General features: G+C 35.6%; 3 protein-coding genes across 3 annotated transcripts; 2 read left to right on the plus strand and 1 right to left on the minus strand.

Annotated features, from left to right (window-relative positions):
- Positions 1-321: 321 nt before the first annotated feature.
- On the minus strand, positions 322-9,440 carry LOC121267233 (kinesin-like protein KIN-4C). The gene is made up of 13 exons (XM_041171079.1): positions 9,342-9,440; positions 9,058-9,210; positions 8,720-8,973; positions 8,295-8,539; positions 7,156-7,247; positions 6,978-7,073; positions 6,690-6,721; positions 6,538-6,593; positions 2,365-2,447; positions 1,055-1,352; positions 606-737; positions 428-523; positions 322-353 (listed from the first exon to the last, which is right to left on the minus strand). Exons 1-13 carry the CDS (start codon positions 9,438-9,440, stop codon positions 322-324), a joined length of 1,668 nt encoding a protein of 555 aa, XP_041027013.1.
- Positions 9,441-11,173: 1,733 nt separating this feature from the next.
- On the plus strand, positions 11,174-12,430 carry LOC121267982 (kinesin-like protein KIN-4C). Its single transcript, XM_041172073.1, has 4 exons — positions 11,174-11,481; positions 11,613-11,765; positions 11,850-12,103; positions 12,284-12,430. The coding sequence occupies exons 1-4, from the start codon at positions 11,383-11,385 to the stop codon at positions 12,285-12,287; spliced, it is 510 nt and encodes a 169-aa protein (XP_041028007.1). The 5' UTR covers positions 11,174-11,382; the 3' UTR covers positions 12,288-12,430.
- A 219-nt stretch (positions 12,431-12,649) lies between these two features.
- Positions 12,650-14,080, plus strand: LOC121268055 (kinesin-like protein KIN-4C). The gene is made up of 4 exons (XM_041172170.1): positions 12,650-12,770; positions 13,406-13,442; positions 13,573-13,664; positions 13,747-14,080. Exons 2-4 carry the CDS (start codon positions 13,436-13,438, stop codon positions 13,912-13,914), a joined length of 267 nt encoding a protein of 88 aa, XP_041028104.1. The 5' UTR covers positions 12,650-12,770; positions 13,406-13,435; the 3' UTR covers positions 13,915-14,080.
- Positions 14,081-18,521: the final 4,441 nt, after the last annotated feature.

Here is an 18,521-nt window from a genome sequence, read left to right on the forward strand (position 1 = left end):
TTTAGGGATTTTAGATCCGACAAGCTCACTTTGTGGACTATAAGAGATAATTTTTATAAGATTAATTCAAGGTTTAGGTTTTTTAGGTTAGATTCTGAAGACGTAAGCCAATTTGAGCAATGTCGGGTTTACAATTATAGATGGTAGGAAGGATTATATGAGTTGGTTAAAGAAATGGCTAAGAATGAGTAAAACAAGTTCAAGATTTTATTGATTCATTTATTTATCTTTGATTTGTTTTATATATTTTAATTGGTATTTATATTTTGTTTATACATATTTTGTTTTCTTTCCTTAGAACTTTTAACCGAATTTAAGATCTCAAGATGGCTGCTCGTCGTCGAGTACGAAACCTGGAAGATTTGAACGAAAACAACAATGAGAGGGGTTGTACATTCGAGCAATTTAATAGCACTCACCCACCCACCTTTGATGGAAGAGGCGTCCTCTAAGCCCTTGCCCTTGTTCTCCAACTTCATTACATCTTCAGTTAACTCGTCCAATTTAACTTTTTCTTGTGTTTCTATTAAAAAAAAGACATCAGTAAAGTTTTATATTATTGAAAAATTACAGTCATGTATTCAATAAAATAAAAATAATATTACCTTGCTCCTCGCCATATAACCAATCTCTAGTGCAAACTAATGCTTCCACAATATCTGCTTTTAGTGCACTTCTAAACTGAACAATGATACGCCCACCAACACTAAAAATAGATTCAGATGCAACTGTAGAAACTGGAACAATCAAAATGTCACGAGTCATACGAACAAGATCAGGATAACGAAATTCATTTCCTTTCCAAAAGGAAAGAATATCAATCTTTGCATTTTTTTCTGCCCTAGGTTCATCCAAGTAAAGATCCAATTGACTTTTTTTTCATATAGCTAGAAAGTTCATCAGGTCTAAATGTATCAAAGTCCTGTACACAAAAAACAAATAAAAATATTTTCAAGCCAATATGTGATATGAAACAACAATATAATATAAATCATTAAACAAAAAATATTATTTGATATTTGCTCTAATAAAAAATTATCATATGAAGACTGACTTTCCTCTCTAGTAACAGTGCTATCAGAAGTCGTGGTAGAACATGTCATTGTGGGAGCACTAGAAGAACCATATTCCATGAAAAGAGATGACGTTTTGCTCCAAACATTCATATACTCTATGGAACATTCTCCATAAAGCTTTGTATAAGAAAAATCAACAAAATGAAGCTTGTATCGAGGATCCAATATAACTGGTATAGCCAACAACACATTGAACTCGGACCAATATTTCTCAAACTTTGCAAGCATTTTACAACACATTCTCTTCATGTAGTCATCTTCACCCTCAGAGTGCCGCTTTAATGTAAAATAAATCGAAAACACTAATGGAAAGTAGAGATTGGCTGTTAGGGGTGGGCAGCGGGGCCCCGCCCCCGCTGCCCCGCCCGGCTTCCGCCCCGCCCCGCATAGAGAGGGTATAGCGGGGGCGGGGGGCGGGATGACCCCAGCGGGCCCCGCCCCGCCCCCTGCCCCACATTAAAAAAAAAAAAATTATTTATATATATTAAATAAATATATTGTATATAGATATACACAATTTATAAAAGACTTAAAATTATATTCAAGTCATTGGATTGTTTTGGCCTCCTAGGCCAATCTTTATATAGGAGGTCAATGCAATACAATAGTCATCCTTAAGCAATGTTGGACTTACTACTAAGTCCCACATTGCTTAAGGATGACTATTGTATTGCCTTGGCCTCCTATATAAAGATTGGCCTAGGAGGCCAAATCAATCCAAAATCTAACTCTAATGAGTTTAAATTTTTTTATATTTATAAATTTTAATTTATTATTTAAAATATATTATAATTTTGGTCTAAAAAAATATTTTTAGACCAAAAAAATTTTTTTTTTAACATAATGGCGGGGGGCGGGCGGATGGGGGTTTTTCCCCCGCCCCCGGCACTGGGGCGGGGGACCCCGCCCCGCCTCCCGGGGGCGGGGGGCGGGGGAAAATCCCCAACCCCGCATGGTGCGGGGCGGGGTGCGGGGAAGGGCACCCCCCACCCCGCACCATGCGGGTAGCAGGCCTATTGGCTGTAGGGTATTTCATCCCAGAAAAATTACAGGTGTCTCTATAAAAAACTCTCAATAAATCGTTAAGCTTCTGTACTCTTTCTCACTCAGATATTGATGGACAATGCTTAAAATTGGAATCAGTCAACTCCAAATGAGTAAAGGCACGACGATAGAAAAGAGCACTCTCAAGCATAAGATAAGTAGAATTCCATCTAGTGGGGACATCCTGTCTCAACCCTTTCTTGCTATCCAAAGACATTTGATTTGTTGAATCTATAAATTTTACTTGCCTTGCTTGTGATCCATTGACATACTTGATACTTTCACGAACCTTTTGGATAACATCAATCTCTTTTAACCCATCTTGTACTACCAAATTCAGAATATGAGCACAACAACGAAGATGAAAGAACTCACCATCACAAAGAAGAGATTTCTTAATGTTCAATTGAGTTTTTAACAACTCTACTGAAACATCATTAGAAGAAGCATTGTCTAAAGTCAATGAAAAAATCTTGTGTTGAATTCCCCACTCACATAGCAAATTATAAATTTTTTCAGATAAAGATATACCATTATGTGGTGGTGGCATAAAAGAAAAGTTCAAAACTCTTTTCTACAGAACCCAATTCTTATACAGAAAATGTGCTGTAATGCACATATAACCATCAGTAGTTATAGAAGTCTACAAGTCAGATGTTAGACTAATTCTACCAGGAAAATCATTTAACATGCATTTAATCCTTTTTTTTTTCTCGATGATACATCTTAACCAAATCAGCCTTGGCAGTATTCCTAGAAATAATTGGAACATCTGGACGCAAATATTGTAATAAGGATCTCACCCCCGAATATTCAACAAACCGAAAAGGCAATTCATGCTTCACAATGACAGCTACCAAAATTTCTCTATATTGTTCAGTGTCAAATTTATGAGTGCTCACCGAAATATTTCCACTATTTTGTGAAAACATCATCTGACCAATATCTCGTGAACTCCACACATCTTGCACTTGGCTCGTGGCTTGCCATCATTGATCTCAGAATTAGGAATCATTTCAAAAAAAGCCCACACGTTTGACCGTTTCCTTTTTTTTTGCTTTAACTTCCTCATTTTGAAAACTTTCTGAGTCAAACGGGTCTAAATCAATCATCTCGTCATTTTCACTTGTTGCCGAACTCATCTGACAACAAACAACAAGAACAAATGTAAGAGTAGGACATTATATATAAGATACTTTTAACAAAAACATTTGACAGCAAAATCTCATTCTCAATAATTAGTAGGCTTTCTTTCACCCTGTTTTGCTTTGAAAAGGGGAGGTAACAGTGCAAAAATCAAACATGATAATGAGTTTTTGAGAAACTGATCTTAATTAAGTTGAATGAAACGTTCCTAAGATTCGTGCAAAAAAAAAAAAAATGAAACATTCTAGATTTGGTCAGAACGTTGTCAAGCCCAAGATCTCCAACTTCGAAGATTGAAAATTGAAATGCCATGAAGATCGCCATACTATCATCTATTGATTTATGAAAACCCATTCACATTGTTGGTAGAGCTCTACGTCTACATTTTACCGTATATCAAAGGGAACAATTTTTTGCAAAAACAAAGATAGCCAAAAATGCACTAGGAACAGTTGATTGGCGGAGGGAGAAATTAAAAGTCCATGATGAATAAATGAGAGATATTAGCTCTTGTTGGTTTACCAAAAGGAAATTTTCGAGGATGCAAAAACGGCTCAGTATAACATCTAAGTACTTGGGCTATGCCTATTTTTATTAATAGTTTACTTATAAAAAAAAAACATCCGAGTACTTATCAATCTTTCGATTATGCTGATCTATAGCTCAATATGTAGCACATACCAAAGCAAAACACAAAACTTTATGTTCATTTCATTTCCATTTTCACAGATTGCTCATCCTCCCTCTCCGTTTCCTCCAAACAAGAAAGAAAAAGAGTTCAGGTATGCTAAAATTTTGAAAATCTATCATTTACAGATAAAAACTATTGAGATTCTTTACTTATATAAAATTGTTGAGATTCTCGAAACAACATTAAATTGTCCACACTCAACCAACTGACAAGCTGTTTGGCTTCAATGAGATAAGTATGTCAATTCCTAGTAACTAAATCAACATATAGCATTAATCACAATCTCGATTTCCTTTTTCTTCCCAAGTGAAAAAAATCTGTTCCTTTTCCCCCTCAAATGCTTTATTTTTTTCCATGTAAATTATGGAATGCCTTCTTAGCGAGATATAAGAATTCAATAGTAGCTAATATACAGATTAAAAAAAGAAAATAAAAGAAAGCGAACACTCAGCCAGAACAACCCAAAAGCATAGATTAAGGAGACGTTAAGTCTCTGTTTGGATGCCGAGAAAAAGTTGTTAAAATATAGAACACCGGATGTTTGACCCTATGACGCAATGCAGTCATTAAGGGAAGTTTTTTCTTTTTCAAATTTCTCCTACGTTTTTGTTTTTCAAATTTCTCCCACCTTCTAGGTCAGTGTTGAAAATCAATTGAGATTGTGATTGTGGGGATCTCAAAAAAATCTCATCGAGTACAACTGTACAACACAGCAAAAATCTCGAAAATCAAATTTTCTTACAGTGGGCGGCGCGGCGTGGGTGACGGGCATGGGCGACGGGGCGTTGGCGGTGGCAAGTGCGAATCCGTGGTTTAAATCTGTGTGGGCAACTCGGCGTCACTGTGAAACTTGAGGGGGCTGGCATCACCGTGAGGCATGAAGACTGAAGCACACTGGACTACTGGAGGCGACGCGGCATCACCGTGAAATGGAGTGGAGCGGCGAGCCTGGACGGGGGCAGCGTGGTCGCGAGGACTGAGGAGTCCGAGTTTCTGAAGAAGAAAATAAACACTGAATTTTGAAACTCGGGGGGGGGGGGGGGGTGTGGTTAGATTAAACGAGTTAGGGTTTCTTTTTTTTTTTTACTATTTTTAGTTTTAAGTTATAAGGGTAATTTTAAAATTTTAAACGGGTCATAACGGGTTTATGACCGGTTAAGCAATCGCGTTTTAACGGGTCAACCCATTTTGACCCGAAGCCATTAACACTCAACCCTAACCCGCTTTTATCGTGTCATGTTTGTATTAGGTTAACGGGTCGTGTCACATATTGCCACCCCTAATATGATAGGATAAGATGAAGATGTTTAGTCATGTTGTGCCAAATGAGTCTTTGAATATGAAAAATTGGTTTCTGAATGTGAAATGTTTGGAATGTCACTCTGATTTTCTGATAATATGTATTTTTTGATATTTGCTTATTGAAACTGAAATGTTTTGTTTCTGCATTCTGAACTCTGTGAAAATGCTTATGTGTACACACTAGTATATGTTCTCTGCTTACTGAGTTGTTGATAACTCACCCCTTATTTCCATAACATTTTTCAGATATTTTTTGGTCAAGCTGGAGAACAAGACTATGAAGTATTGGAACAGTCTGATGATCATAGATAAATGAGTGCTAAGGGTACGAGTATTTTGGAGGATCATATTTAGTAGTTTATTCTCTAGCGGTTATTTTGGTACGTCAAGTTATGATTAATTTGGATTTTTGTGGAGATGTTATTTGTTATATTGAGGTTTTGTTTAATATTTATGTGGAAGGATACGGATTTTTAGATCGAACAAATAAGTTTAGTGTTTTGTGGAGTTTTGTTTTTTTTATTACTGATTATTAGAGATGTTCTTGAGGAATAACAGTTTAACTCTCCGGACCTCCAGGAACGGGGCGTTACAGTTACCTTAAGAAATGTCATCCCCATTGTTGCCTCTTTACAACTTGGTATCTCAGCTAGGCTTTGAATCCTATATTCTTCTCTCTTCAACGTTTCATGTTGGGCATTTGTCTCAATTCTTTTCGCAGTCAATCTTTCTTTTGGGAGACTTTAAGAACATGAAAATCTCTACCCATTTATTGAATCCAAAAACTTCAATGGGACAATTGGATTTGTAAATTTAACCGCGGTAAAGAAAGAATTCCAAGTAAATCACTTCATCAACTCAGTTTACAAAAAATAATTAATTGATTAAATATTCTCACAACTAGGGTTTCTCCATAATATGTGATGAATCATGCATGTAGTGAAATTTATAGGACTATAAATTAAGAGTAGAAAACATTAAAACCACGTCGTTTGCTCAAAAAAAAAAAAAAAAAAAAATTCTACACTCCCCTGAATTTTCGAATAAGCACTAAATCCGCATCATTGCAGTTGAAGAAGGTAGATAACACTCATAACATCCATCAACCAATATATAATAAGAATCTCTCAGTCGAAAGAACCCTGTAGTGTAATCTGAAAACAAAAAAATTAAAATTTTCCAATGAAAATCAAATTCTGCTATCTATGGCCAACGACTTTTCTTTGTTGGGCAACGGTCTCCATGTGTAAGGTTCTTGATCCTTCCATGCAACTCTACCTTGCACACAGAATGCAACTGAAAAGAAATCATTATATAATGTGTTAGTCATCATTCTGTAACACCAGATCATTTAGTCATCATTGCATCACAAACCAATCCTTCAAATACAATTTCTTTCTAAGGTGTCCTTATACGGGTATTATAAATACCTGAATTCCAGGACCATTTCCATTTTCAGCACCTGCATATAAAAGATATCTCGTCAACAAGTTATAAACACTGAAAAAAAATAAACTGCATGATGCAGTATATCTCCTAACTGGAAGTTTCGCATGAGGAGGAAGCCTTTCAAAATTCTAGAAGTCGTTTCGCTGCCTTGTGGGTTCTATCTATTTGTTTCAAAAATTGAGCAACTTGCAACCCAAAGCATGAGTCTAGTCTCTCAGAACTACAAATGCCATTGAGACTTGAGATGGCAAGGGCAATTCAATATTCACCAGGATATTCAACTTTTGAGCACCATCATCAAAAGTCGATGAAATATTTGAGCATCTCATTCTTTGCTCTTGAGCTGGCATTGGATCATGGTTGATCTACATCAAGAAAGAAGGCAAGTTCGTCAGGAAGAGAAGCACAACATGACATGTAAAAAAAGAAATACAAAAGAAAACTTACAACTGCCTTGCTCTGACTATTATGAGCACGATCTGCATACTTCAGAGTGTTTATTGTTTCCTTAACATTTGTATCAGCTGGACTGAGAGAGGCTTCAATCATAGAAAAAATAAGAATAAAAATTTTGTTTAAAATTTTGAGCAATAAAATGCAAAAATTACAAGAAAGCAAAATCTTATATGCTTAAAGAAGCATTTCCTTAGCACACACAAATAACACATGCCAATCATGACTGTTTTGCTGCTCCTTCCAAGAGAATCTTGCAGATTCAAATTGCAATGACAAGGCATGAGTTTTTTTTTAGAGCTTAGTGAATAATTTTCCCTTGGACATCAACCATGTGTCAATAAGTGAATGAAGCTCTAGCTCAATGCAACTTCTTCCATAAGAATGAAATGGAAAAAAAATAAAATTTCACTTAGTGCATGCTTTGCTTACCAACCAAAAATGTGTTATTAAAACAGTGTTTTTTTTTTTTTTTGGAAATTTAGGTTCTTACGGAAGATTCACCACAGCTCTGAATTATTGTGTGCTCCTATGTAATGAGAAATATAATGTATTTTGGTCCATTTTTCACAAGATATGGATAACCTCTAGAGGTGCCTTTTTTTTATAAATACATCCTCCGGAACTGCTTTTATAAGTAATTAAACACCCACATCTGTTTTCTTTCTCCATTGTAATTGGTTTCTACTTAAAAATATAGATTCAACAAACAAGAAGCATCCCCAATCATCAAACCATAAGAAAATGATGTCACACTAAGTATGAACTAGAAATAGAGCAAGCGAAGCAATCGAAGAGCCTTAGATAATCTTCTATCAACACTAACAACAAATTGTGAGAAGTTCCCGCTAAAAAGTTAAGTGGAAAAGTAAGAAAGATTGTTCCCTTGCCTGTAACAAGCACGTTAACTTGTTATCACGATATGGAACATGGCCTCATTCTTTCCTCTTTTTCTTATCTCCCAAAGCACTTATCACATTGCCAAGAGCCAGTAGACCCTTATTGATATGTATGCCTAAACCACATAAACCAGTAAATCAAGCACAAGCTATTTGAAATGATTTAACAAATTTATTATTCCACGTCAAATTCACAATAGATGGCTACCCAAAAAAGCCAACAACACCTTAAACCTAATGTAACAACATTGAAATCTCTAGACCAAGGAAAGTCTCCAATGTGGTAAACATTTGATATAGCTTCTTTGAAACGCATTCCATCTGCACCTGATCTTTTTGCACGTATAAAACCAGCAAGATCGACTAAATGTAATTTTGCATGTAAGATATCATCACCAAGGTCATCATTTATTGCTCCAGCCAGGCAGTGAGAAATTTTGTTTTGTTCCATTGTAATTGTAAAGATAGCAAGTGACTGATTGAAAAAATGGTGAAATGAATCATATACGGACGTTAGAAACTATATAAAATCCAATAACATAAGAAAGAGCATGTTTTAAAATAAAATGAAGACGTGAAAGCCATATAGGCTATGCAAAATAGAGAAGAGAAAAAGAAACGAGTAGTTTTAAATTGATTTAGAATAATGAAATGTGCACCTTGATTGACTATTCATATTTGTACTCTTAGTGGCACAAGAATGAGAACCTCGAGATAGATGTGTCGCAATCTCTTCTTTTGTCATAACTTCTGCCTCCGTCACACCAACAAGTGTTATTCCTTCATTCACCATTTCTCTTATTTGTTTGGGAACTCTTGCGTGCATTGTGGGCTTTGCAAAAGATGCCCCTTCAGCTTTAGAGAAGACCGATGAATTTGGATCAAGCAAATCAAACACTTTGTCCTTGAATATCTATCATCAACATACCAGATACAGAGAATGAACTCAAATATTTAGACAAAGAAAATTAATAAACCGACCAAAATCATCTGCTACCTCAATGAATGATACTTTGATAAAAAATTTCGCGGAATCTTTCATCACCTCAACCCTTCGGAATATACTTTCCATTGCTTTAGGTATAATTCCACCATTACTTTCTTCCCCTGTATAGTTACTCCCCATCGTGTAAGTTTTCCCACACCCCGTCTTAAATAACAAACAAAATAATAAGGTCAATATGTATATCGAGGTGTAACGAAAAACGAACAAGAGTTGCGACTCTTTAACCAAACAAGAGGAACAAAAGGCCAAAAATGCTAGATATATAGAAGTTAAACCTGGCCATATGCAAGAACTGTGGCATTATATCCATGGAATAACACATCAACAAGAGAAGCAACACAATCATCATAGAGAGCAGAACAAGGCGAGCCCATGCCGCCAGAAACATAATCATAGGTGAATGAATGGGACCCGATTTGCACTTATTTGAACACCCAACGACATTTACAAATCAAAGCAACATTTCAACATTCTAATAAAATGTTAATTTTTAAACTGATGCATTATAATGAGCTATTTGGTAACTCAATATTATGCCCTGGTTTAGATTGAAAACTCACTCCAACTCATCTCATCATTACATTTTTTTTAAATTCTCACACAAAATATAATAAATAATTCAACTTTTTCAAATTCCCAAAACAATAATAATATTCTAACAATATTTTATATAACTCATCTAAAACCATCTCAATTCATCTTTGAATCCAAACGGGACCTATATTAAGGGTAACGATATCCTTACATCTCATTTATTATTAGTTTAATCCTTAGCTATTTTTTTATCTTTTGCTATTTGAATATGGATAAAAAAAACCAAAAACATGACCTTCTTGCACAATCTAAAAGAAAATAAATTGAAACAACCAACTTAATCATGGAATTTAATTAAAAATAAATTCAATTTTATAAAAATTGACCTAAAGAGCAAAAGAATGTTAATTTTTATTAATTAAATTACATGATTATGTTGGTTGATTAAGTTTATTTTTTTCAAGATTATACAAGAAAGTCATGTTTTTGGATTTTTAGTCCTGATTCATATAGAAAAAGGAAAAAAAATAGGTGTATAATAAAGCTGTAGTAAGAGAAAAGTAAGGGTATAATTACACTTAAATTAACGGTACAAAACTTGTAATTATAGAAAAAAAGATTCAATTATACACATTTCATCCACCCGAAAATTGAAATACACCGAGTCTCAAGAGATGGAGATTTCGGAAGTGAAGAATGCAGATTCTTCGCAATGCATGCAAGTCGCAGTTAACATTCAGCCTTTGATTATGTCCGAGCTCCTACTCGGCTGTACGGATTGCATTTTCGTCGTTCTCGGCGAATCTCGGGTACCTAAATTTTCGTTTTAGTTAGTTGCATGTTTTGAAGGGTTAACATTGTATGGACTGTAAATTTTCACTATATGTCCTCGTTATGAATGAAATGCGGCCCGTTATTATCAAAACAAAGAAAAAAAAAACATTGTCTCGACTATAAACTTTCGGTTTCAATTTTCGGGTGGATGAAATGTGTATAAATGAATCTTTTTTTCTATAATTACAAGTTTTGTACCGTTAATTTAAGTGTAATTATACCATTACATTTCTCTTACTACTGCTTTATTATCTACCTATGTTTTTTCCTTTTTCTATTTGAATCTGGACTAAAAATCCAAAAACATGACTTTCTTGTATAATCTTGAAAAAAATAAACTTAATCAACCAACATAATCATGTAATTTAATTAATAAAAATTAACATTCTTTTGCTCTTTGGGTCAATTTTTATAAAATTGAATTTATTTTTAATTAAATTCCATGATTAAGTTGGTTGTTTCAATTTATTTTCTTTTAGATTATGCAAGAAGGTCATGTTTTTGGATTTTTAATCCATATTCAAATAGCAAAAGATAAAAAAAAATAGCTAAGTATTAAACTAATAATAAATGAAATGTAAGGATATCGTTACCCTTAATTTAGGTCCCGTTTAGATTCAAAGATGAATTGAGATGGTTTTAGATGAGTTATATAAAATATTGTTAGAATATTATTATTGTTTTGGGAATTTGAAAAAGTTAAATTGTTTATTATATTTTATATGAGAATTTGAAAAAATTGTAATGATGAGATGAGTTGAAGTGAGTTTTCAATCTAAACCAGGGCTTAATATTGAGTTACCAAATAGCTCATTATAACGCATCAGTTTAAAAATTAACATTTTATTAGAATGTTGAAATGTTGCTTTGATTTGTAAATGTCGTTGGGTGTTCAAATAGGTGCAAATCGGGTCCCATTCATTTAGTTATGATTATGTTTATGGCGGCATGGGCTCGCCTTGTTCTGCTCTCTATGATGATTGTGTTGCTCCTCTTGTTGATGCGCTATTCCATGGATACAATGCCACAGTTCTTACATATGGCCAGGTTTTACTTCTATATATCTTGCATTTTTTGCCTTTTGTTCCTTTTGTTTGGTTAAAGAGTCGCAGCACTCGTTTGTTTTTCGTTACACCTCGATATACATATTGACTTTATTATTTTGTTTGTTATTTAAGACGGGGTCTGGGAAAATGTACACGATGGGGACTAAATATACAGGGGGAGAAAGTAATGGTGGAATTATACCTAAAGCAATGGAAAGTATATTCCGAAGGGTTGAGGTGATGAAAGATTCCGCGAAATTTTTTAGCAAAGTATCATTCATTGAGGTAGCAGATGATTTTGGTCGGTTTATTAATTTTCTTTGTCTAAATATTTAAGTTCATTCTCTGTATCTGGTATGTTGATGATAGATACTCGAGGACAAAGTGTTTGATTTGCTTGATCCAAATTCATCGGTCTTCTCTAAAGCTGAAGGGGCATCTTTTGCAAAGCCCACAATGCACGCAAGAGTTCCCATACAAATAAGAGAAACGGTGAATGAAGGAATAACACTTGTTGGTGTGACGAAGGCAGAAGTTATGACAAAAGAAGAGATGGCGACACATCTATCTCGAGGTTCTCATTCTTGTGCCACTAAGAGTACAAATATGAATAGTCAGTCAAGGTGCATATTTCATTATTCTAAATCAATTTAAAACTACTCGTTTCTTTTTCTCTTCTCTATTTTGCATAGCCTATATGGCTTTCACATCTTCATTTTATTTTAAAACATGCTCTTTCTTATGTTATTGGATTTTATATAGTTTCTAACGTCCGTGTATGATTCATTTCACCATTTTTTCAATTAGTCGCATGCTATCTTTACAATTACAATGGAACAAAACAAAATTTCTCACTGCCTGGCTGGAGCAATAAATGATGACCTTGGTGATGATCTCTTACATGCAAAACTACATTTAGTCGATCTTGCTAGTTTTATACGTGCAAAAAGATCAGATGCAGATGGAATACGTTTCAAAGAAGCTATATCAAATGTTTACCACATTGGAGACTTTCCTTGGTCTAGAGATTTCAATGTTGTTACATTAGGTTTAAGGTGTTGTTGGCTTTTTTGGGTAGCCATCTGTTGTGAATTTGACGTGGAATAATAAATTTATTAAATCATTTAATTAGCTTGTGTTTGATTTACTGGTTTATGTGGTTTAGGCATACATATCGATAAGGATCTACTCGCTCTTGGCAATGTGATAAGTACTTTGGGAGATAAGAAAAAGAGGAAAGAATGAGGCCATGTTCCATATCGTGATAACAAGTTAACGCGCTTGTTACAGGCAAGGGAACAATCTTTCTTACTTTTCCACTTAACTTTTTAGCGGGAACTTCTCGCAATTTGCTGTTAGTGTTGATAGAAGATTATCTAAGGCTCTTCGATTGCTTCGCTTGCTCTATTTCTAGTTCATAGTTAGTGTGACATCATTTTCTTATGGTTTGATGACTGGGGATGCTTCTTGTTTGTTGAATCTATATTTTTAGTAGAAACCAATTACAATGGAGAAAGAAAACAGATCTTGGTGTTTAATTACTTATGAAAGCAGTTCCGGAGGATGTATTTATAAAAAAAAGGCACCTCTAGAGGACATCCATATCTTGTAAAAAATGGACCAATACATTATATTTCACATTACATAGGAGCACACAATAATTAAGAGCTGTGGTGAATCTTCCGTAAGAACATAAATTTCCAATAAAAAAGAAAAAAAAACTGTTTTAATAACACATTTTTGGTTGGTAAGCAAAGCATGCACTCAATGAAATTTCATTTTTTTTCCATTTCATTCTCATGGAAGAAGTTGCATTGAGCTAGAGCTTCATTCACTTATTGACGCATGGTTGATGTCCAAGGGAAAATTATTCACTAAGCTCTAAAAAAAAACTCATGCCTTGTCATTGGAATTTGAATCTGCAGGATTCTCTTGGAAGGAGCAGCAAAACAATCATGATTGGTATGTGTTATTTATGTGTGCTAAGGAAATGCTTCTTTAAGCATTTAAGATTTTGCTTTCTTGTAATTTTTGCATTTTATTGCTCAAAATTTTAAACAAAATTTTATTTTTATTTTGTCTATGATTGAAGCTTGTGTCAGTCCTGCTGATACAAATGTTAAGGAAACAATAAATGCTCAAAAGTATGCAGATCGTGCTCATAACAGTCAGAGCAAGGCAGTTGTAAGTTTTCTTTTGTATTACTTTTTTTACATGTCATGTCGTGCTTCTCTTCCTGACGAACTTGCCTTCTTTCTTGATGTAGATCAACCGTGATCCAATGGCAGCTCAGGAGCAGAGAATGAGGTGCTCAAATATTTCATCAACTTTTGATGATGGTGCTCAAAAGTTGAATATCCTGGAGGCACAGGTGAATATTGAATTGCCCCTGCCATCTCAAGTCTCAATGGCATTCATAGTTCTGAGAGACTAGACTCATGCTTTGGGTGGCAGGTTGCTCAATTTTTGAAACAAATACATAGAACCCACAAGGCAGCGAAATGACTTCTAGAATTTTGAAAGGCTTCCTCCTCATGCGAAACTTCCAGTTAGGAGATATACTGCATCATGCAGTTCATTTTTTTCAATGTTTATAACTTGTTGACTAGATATCTTTTATATGTAGGTGGTAAAAATAGAAATGGTCCAGGAATTCAGGTATTTATAATACCCGTATAAGGACACCTTAGAAAGAAACTGTATTTGAAGGATTGGTTTGTGAATGCAACGATGACTAAATGATCTGGTGTTATATAATGATGAATAACACATTATATAATTATTTCTTGTTAGTTGCATTCTGTGTGCAGGGTAGAGTTGCAGGGAAGGATCAAGAACCTTACACATGGAGACCGTTGCCCAACAAAGAAAAGTCGTTGGCCATAGATAGCAGAATTTGATTTTCTTTAGAAAATTTTAATTTTTTTGTTTTCAGATTACACTACAGGGTTCTTTCGACTAAGAGATTCTTATTATATATTGGTTTATGGATGTTATGAGTGTTATCTACCTTCTTCAACTACAATGATGCGGATTTAGAGCTTATTCGAAAATTCAGGGGAGTGTAGATTTTTTTTTTTTTGAGCAAACGACGTGGTGGTAATGTTTTCTACTCTTAATTTATAGTCCTATAAATTTCACTACATGCATGATTCTTCACATATTAGGAGAAAACCTAGTTGTGAGAATATTTAATCAATTAATTATTTTTTGTAAACTGAGTTGATGAAGTGATTTACTTGGAATTCTTTCTTTACCACGGTTAAATTTACTAATCCAATTGTCCCATTGAAGTTTTTGGATGCAATAAATGGGTAGAGATTTTCATGTTCTTAAAGCCTCCCAAAAGAAAGATTGATTGCGGAAAGAATTGAGACAAATGTCCAACATGAAACGTTGAAGAGAGAAGAATATAGGATTCAAAGCCTAGCTGAGATACCAAGTTGTAAAGAGGCAACAATGGGGATGACATTTTTTAAGGTAACGCTCCTCTATGGGCAATTGGTAACACCTTTATTCAAATTGCAAAAGTTCAGACACCTAATTTAGATACACACACATCTAAATATACAATATATCAATATATATTCAAATTATAAAAGGTTTGCAAGTAACTTGAATTTAACCCTTGATAAGAATATAATTATAAGTGAAAGAATTTAGGGTTAAGTGGGATATTAGTCTCGGGATTTTAACAAAACTCTGATAGGGCACCCCACGTGTGAACACATAGCATGTCACGTGGCTATAAAATAATTAAAATATATGGAAATAATTTTAAATCGTAAAAATCATTGTAAGAAGTCTAAAATTATTTAGAAAGCAAAAAAATAGAAAATAAACCTAAATGTTAAAAAAAATGTGCATAACAAAAAATTTGAATGCCATTGTAGAAAGTCAACATTTAAAAAAATAAAATAAAAGAAATAAAGACAAAACATAAAAATATGAAGCTAAAATTCTAATTTGGTAAACCAAAATTTGTACAATCTAGACATTGCGTAGGTATACTGGTGACCACCCTTGTTTGCTTCTTTTAACTATAACATTTATTTTATTTTTTAGATTTTTTGAACATAGTGTTTCTAGTTTTTTAACATTCTTTTGCATGTGACAAGCCATGTTGTGACATCTAGCGGGCCCGGCCTGGCCCTTCTGAATAACCCAACCCGATCGATAAAATGCGGGTTAATGTATTTTTGGGTCGAACCCATCAAATGCCGGTTTTAACTAGGGCTGGGCTCTGACTCCGACGGAGTCGGAGTGCTCGTTTTCGACCTCCGACTCCGACAAGAGTCGGAGCCAAATTGGAGCTCCGACTCCGACTCCGAATTGGAGTAGGAGTCCGACTCCGATCGGAGGTCGGAGCTCTGACATAAGATCGGATCTCGACGTGCGCTCGACATGGCGCTCGAGCGGAACTCTTTCAGAGAGGTTCACTCGACTTCCGCTCGACATGTCGCTCGAGCGAACCTCTCTGGAAGAGGTTTGCTCGACTTCCGCTCGACATGTCGCTCGAGCAGAACTCTTCTAGAGAGGTTCGCTCGACTTCTGCTCGACATGTCGCTCGAGCGAACCTCTCTGGAAGAGGTTTGCTCGACTTCCGCTCGACATGTCGCTCGAGCAGAACTCTTCTAGAAGAGGTTCGCTCGACTTCCACTCGACATGTCGCTCAAGCCAATGTTCAATATAACGTGTGCTCGACATGCGCTCGACACCTCGCTTGAGCGCAAGTGTACAGTAAAAAAAATTTCAGAGTCGGAATCGAAGCTTCTTGGAGCTCCGACTCCGACTCCGAATAGATATTCGGAGCTACTCCAAATTTCGACTTCGAATTCCGATGACTCCGACGAAGTCGGAGTCGGAGTCGGAGCGGAAGTCGGACGGAGTCGAAATTTTTGAAATTTTGCACACCCCTAGTTTTAACCGGTAAAGTCACGCAAATGAAACCCTAGCCTTCCCATTCTCTTCCTCATTTCCCGTTGCCTCCATTCCTTTGTTCGTCACTCCATTTCTTTCCCCAAGCAACATCTTCTTCCTCCAGAGGTTGGTGCTATGGTTCCTAAGTGTTAGAAGAATGGTCAACCACCGGTCAAGGTCGAGGCTTCAAGCCCTGCGACCCCTCTCCGGGGCCGGGGCCGGGGTGAACGTCGGTGGTGGTCGACGAAGGAGCAATTGCGAGGCCGTTCTGGATCAAGTTCCCAAGCGACTCTGTCTTCACTCTCTACTCGCCCTTCGTCCTAATTTGCTTGGCCTCCGATGACCTAAACTCCAACGCTTTTCTCCATTTTGTCTTCCAGGACGTCCACTTTCTCAAAGCCTTCGCTCTAGCGTAAGCCCTTTCACGATCATAATACATATATTTAAATGTTGTATTCGGAATATGATGATTTTTGAATTGCAGGTATGAGCTGGTGGAGGATTGCATGGACGATGATGACGACAAGTGCGGAACACGTGACTTGAGGAAATGTGTCGTGCAAAGGCTTAAATCGCACGATACTCTTGTTCGAGTATGCTTAATTTACTTTACCAAATAAACATTTTTTTCTGTCTCCATTTCTTTTCTTCATTTCTTTCTTTGTACCTTATCTTTTTAACTTAAATTTACTTAATATATCGAAGAAGCAGAACTCTCCAACAATGTTGAAGCAGAACTCTTGTAGGATTTTGGCACTACCATCTTTGAAAAATAAGAACAATTTTTTTTTTTAAATGTGTTGATCATACCAGACTTTTAGCAGGTAGGGTTAGGTCAGACGAAGTTGGCTTACACTGTAACGTCCCGTTCCCAGAGGTCTGGAGAGTTAGCTCTTGTAACCTAAATCCAACTTCCATAACATATTTAAATACTCTAGTATTCCCAAAAAAATACAAATCCATTTATTCAAAATCCGAAAATCGTAAACCTACTAAATAAGACTCTCCAATAAACTTGTATCCTCAGGCACTTATTTCACTACGATTATCGCACCTTGTTAAAACTTCCTACTCTTATTCTTCAGCTGAACCATGAAAATTATCTGAAAAATATATGGAGATAAGGGGTGAGTTATCAACAACTCAGTAAGCAGAAAACATATACTAGCGTGTAAACATGAGCCCTTTCAGAAAGTTCAGTATGTAGAAACAAAACATTTCAATTTTCAATATACAAATCTCAAAAATACATATTATCAGAAAATCAGAGCGATATCCTAAACATTTCATAATTAGAAACCAACTTTTCAAATTCAAAGAATCCTTTGGCACAACATGACTGAACATCTTCATCTTATCATATCAGAGCATCATATCATAACAGAGGCCATGTTTAACCCCCGTGGTAGGGTTGTGCATTCTGCGGAAAGCCAAGCAGAACATAAATCGCCATGAATATCAAAGCAATTGCACTCAGAACAGAAAACTACTATTATATCCCGTGGCGGGCCAGAGGTCACTATTGTATCCCGTGACAGGGCCAGAGGTCACTATTATCTCCTGTGACATGGCGAAAGGTCACTATTGTATCCCGTAACAGGGCTAGAGATCATTATTATCTCCCGTGACAGGGCCAGAGGTCACTATTGTATCCCGTGACAGGGCCACATATTAGAGCAAAACAGAATCAGAATCACCATATCAGAATCAGAATCAGAGTCAGAACAGAATCAAAAAGTCATGCCAAAGGTTTTTCAGTTGCCACATCATAACAGAGTACAGAACATCTTCAGAACAGAACAGAATCAAATCACAAAACATAATTTATGCACAAAATTTCATATTCACTCTCTTGCATATTTCAGAAACATGTCAAATATTGCTCATGTCTACACAATGCATGTCAGAAAATATTTTTCCTTTTTCGTACAGATTTCATGAGTGATGCAAATAAACGATCGAAGTTAGTTTTTCTCAAGTTTTCATTTCATCACAAAATATGCAAAGTTTTCAGAAAGTCAACCTCAGTCTCAATAATTCGTATAAAACCTAGCATAGGAACCCTGCTTACCTGGACTTCTTAGCTTATTCAGAAATTTTTCACAACAGTACTGAACAATT

The sequence above is a fragment of the Juglans microcarpa x Juglans regia genome, chromosome 5S (genome assembly GCF_004785595.1).
Source record: "Juglans microcarpa x Juglans regia isolate MS1-56 chromosome 5S, Jm3101_v1.0, whole genome shotgun sequence".
NCBI lineage: Eukaryota > Viridiplantae > Streptophyta > Magnoliopsida > Fagales > Juglandaceae > Juglans > Juglans microcarpa x Juglans regia.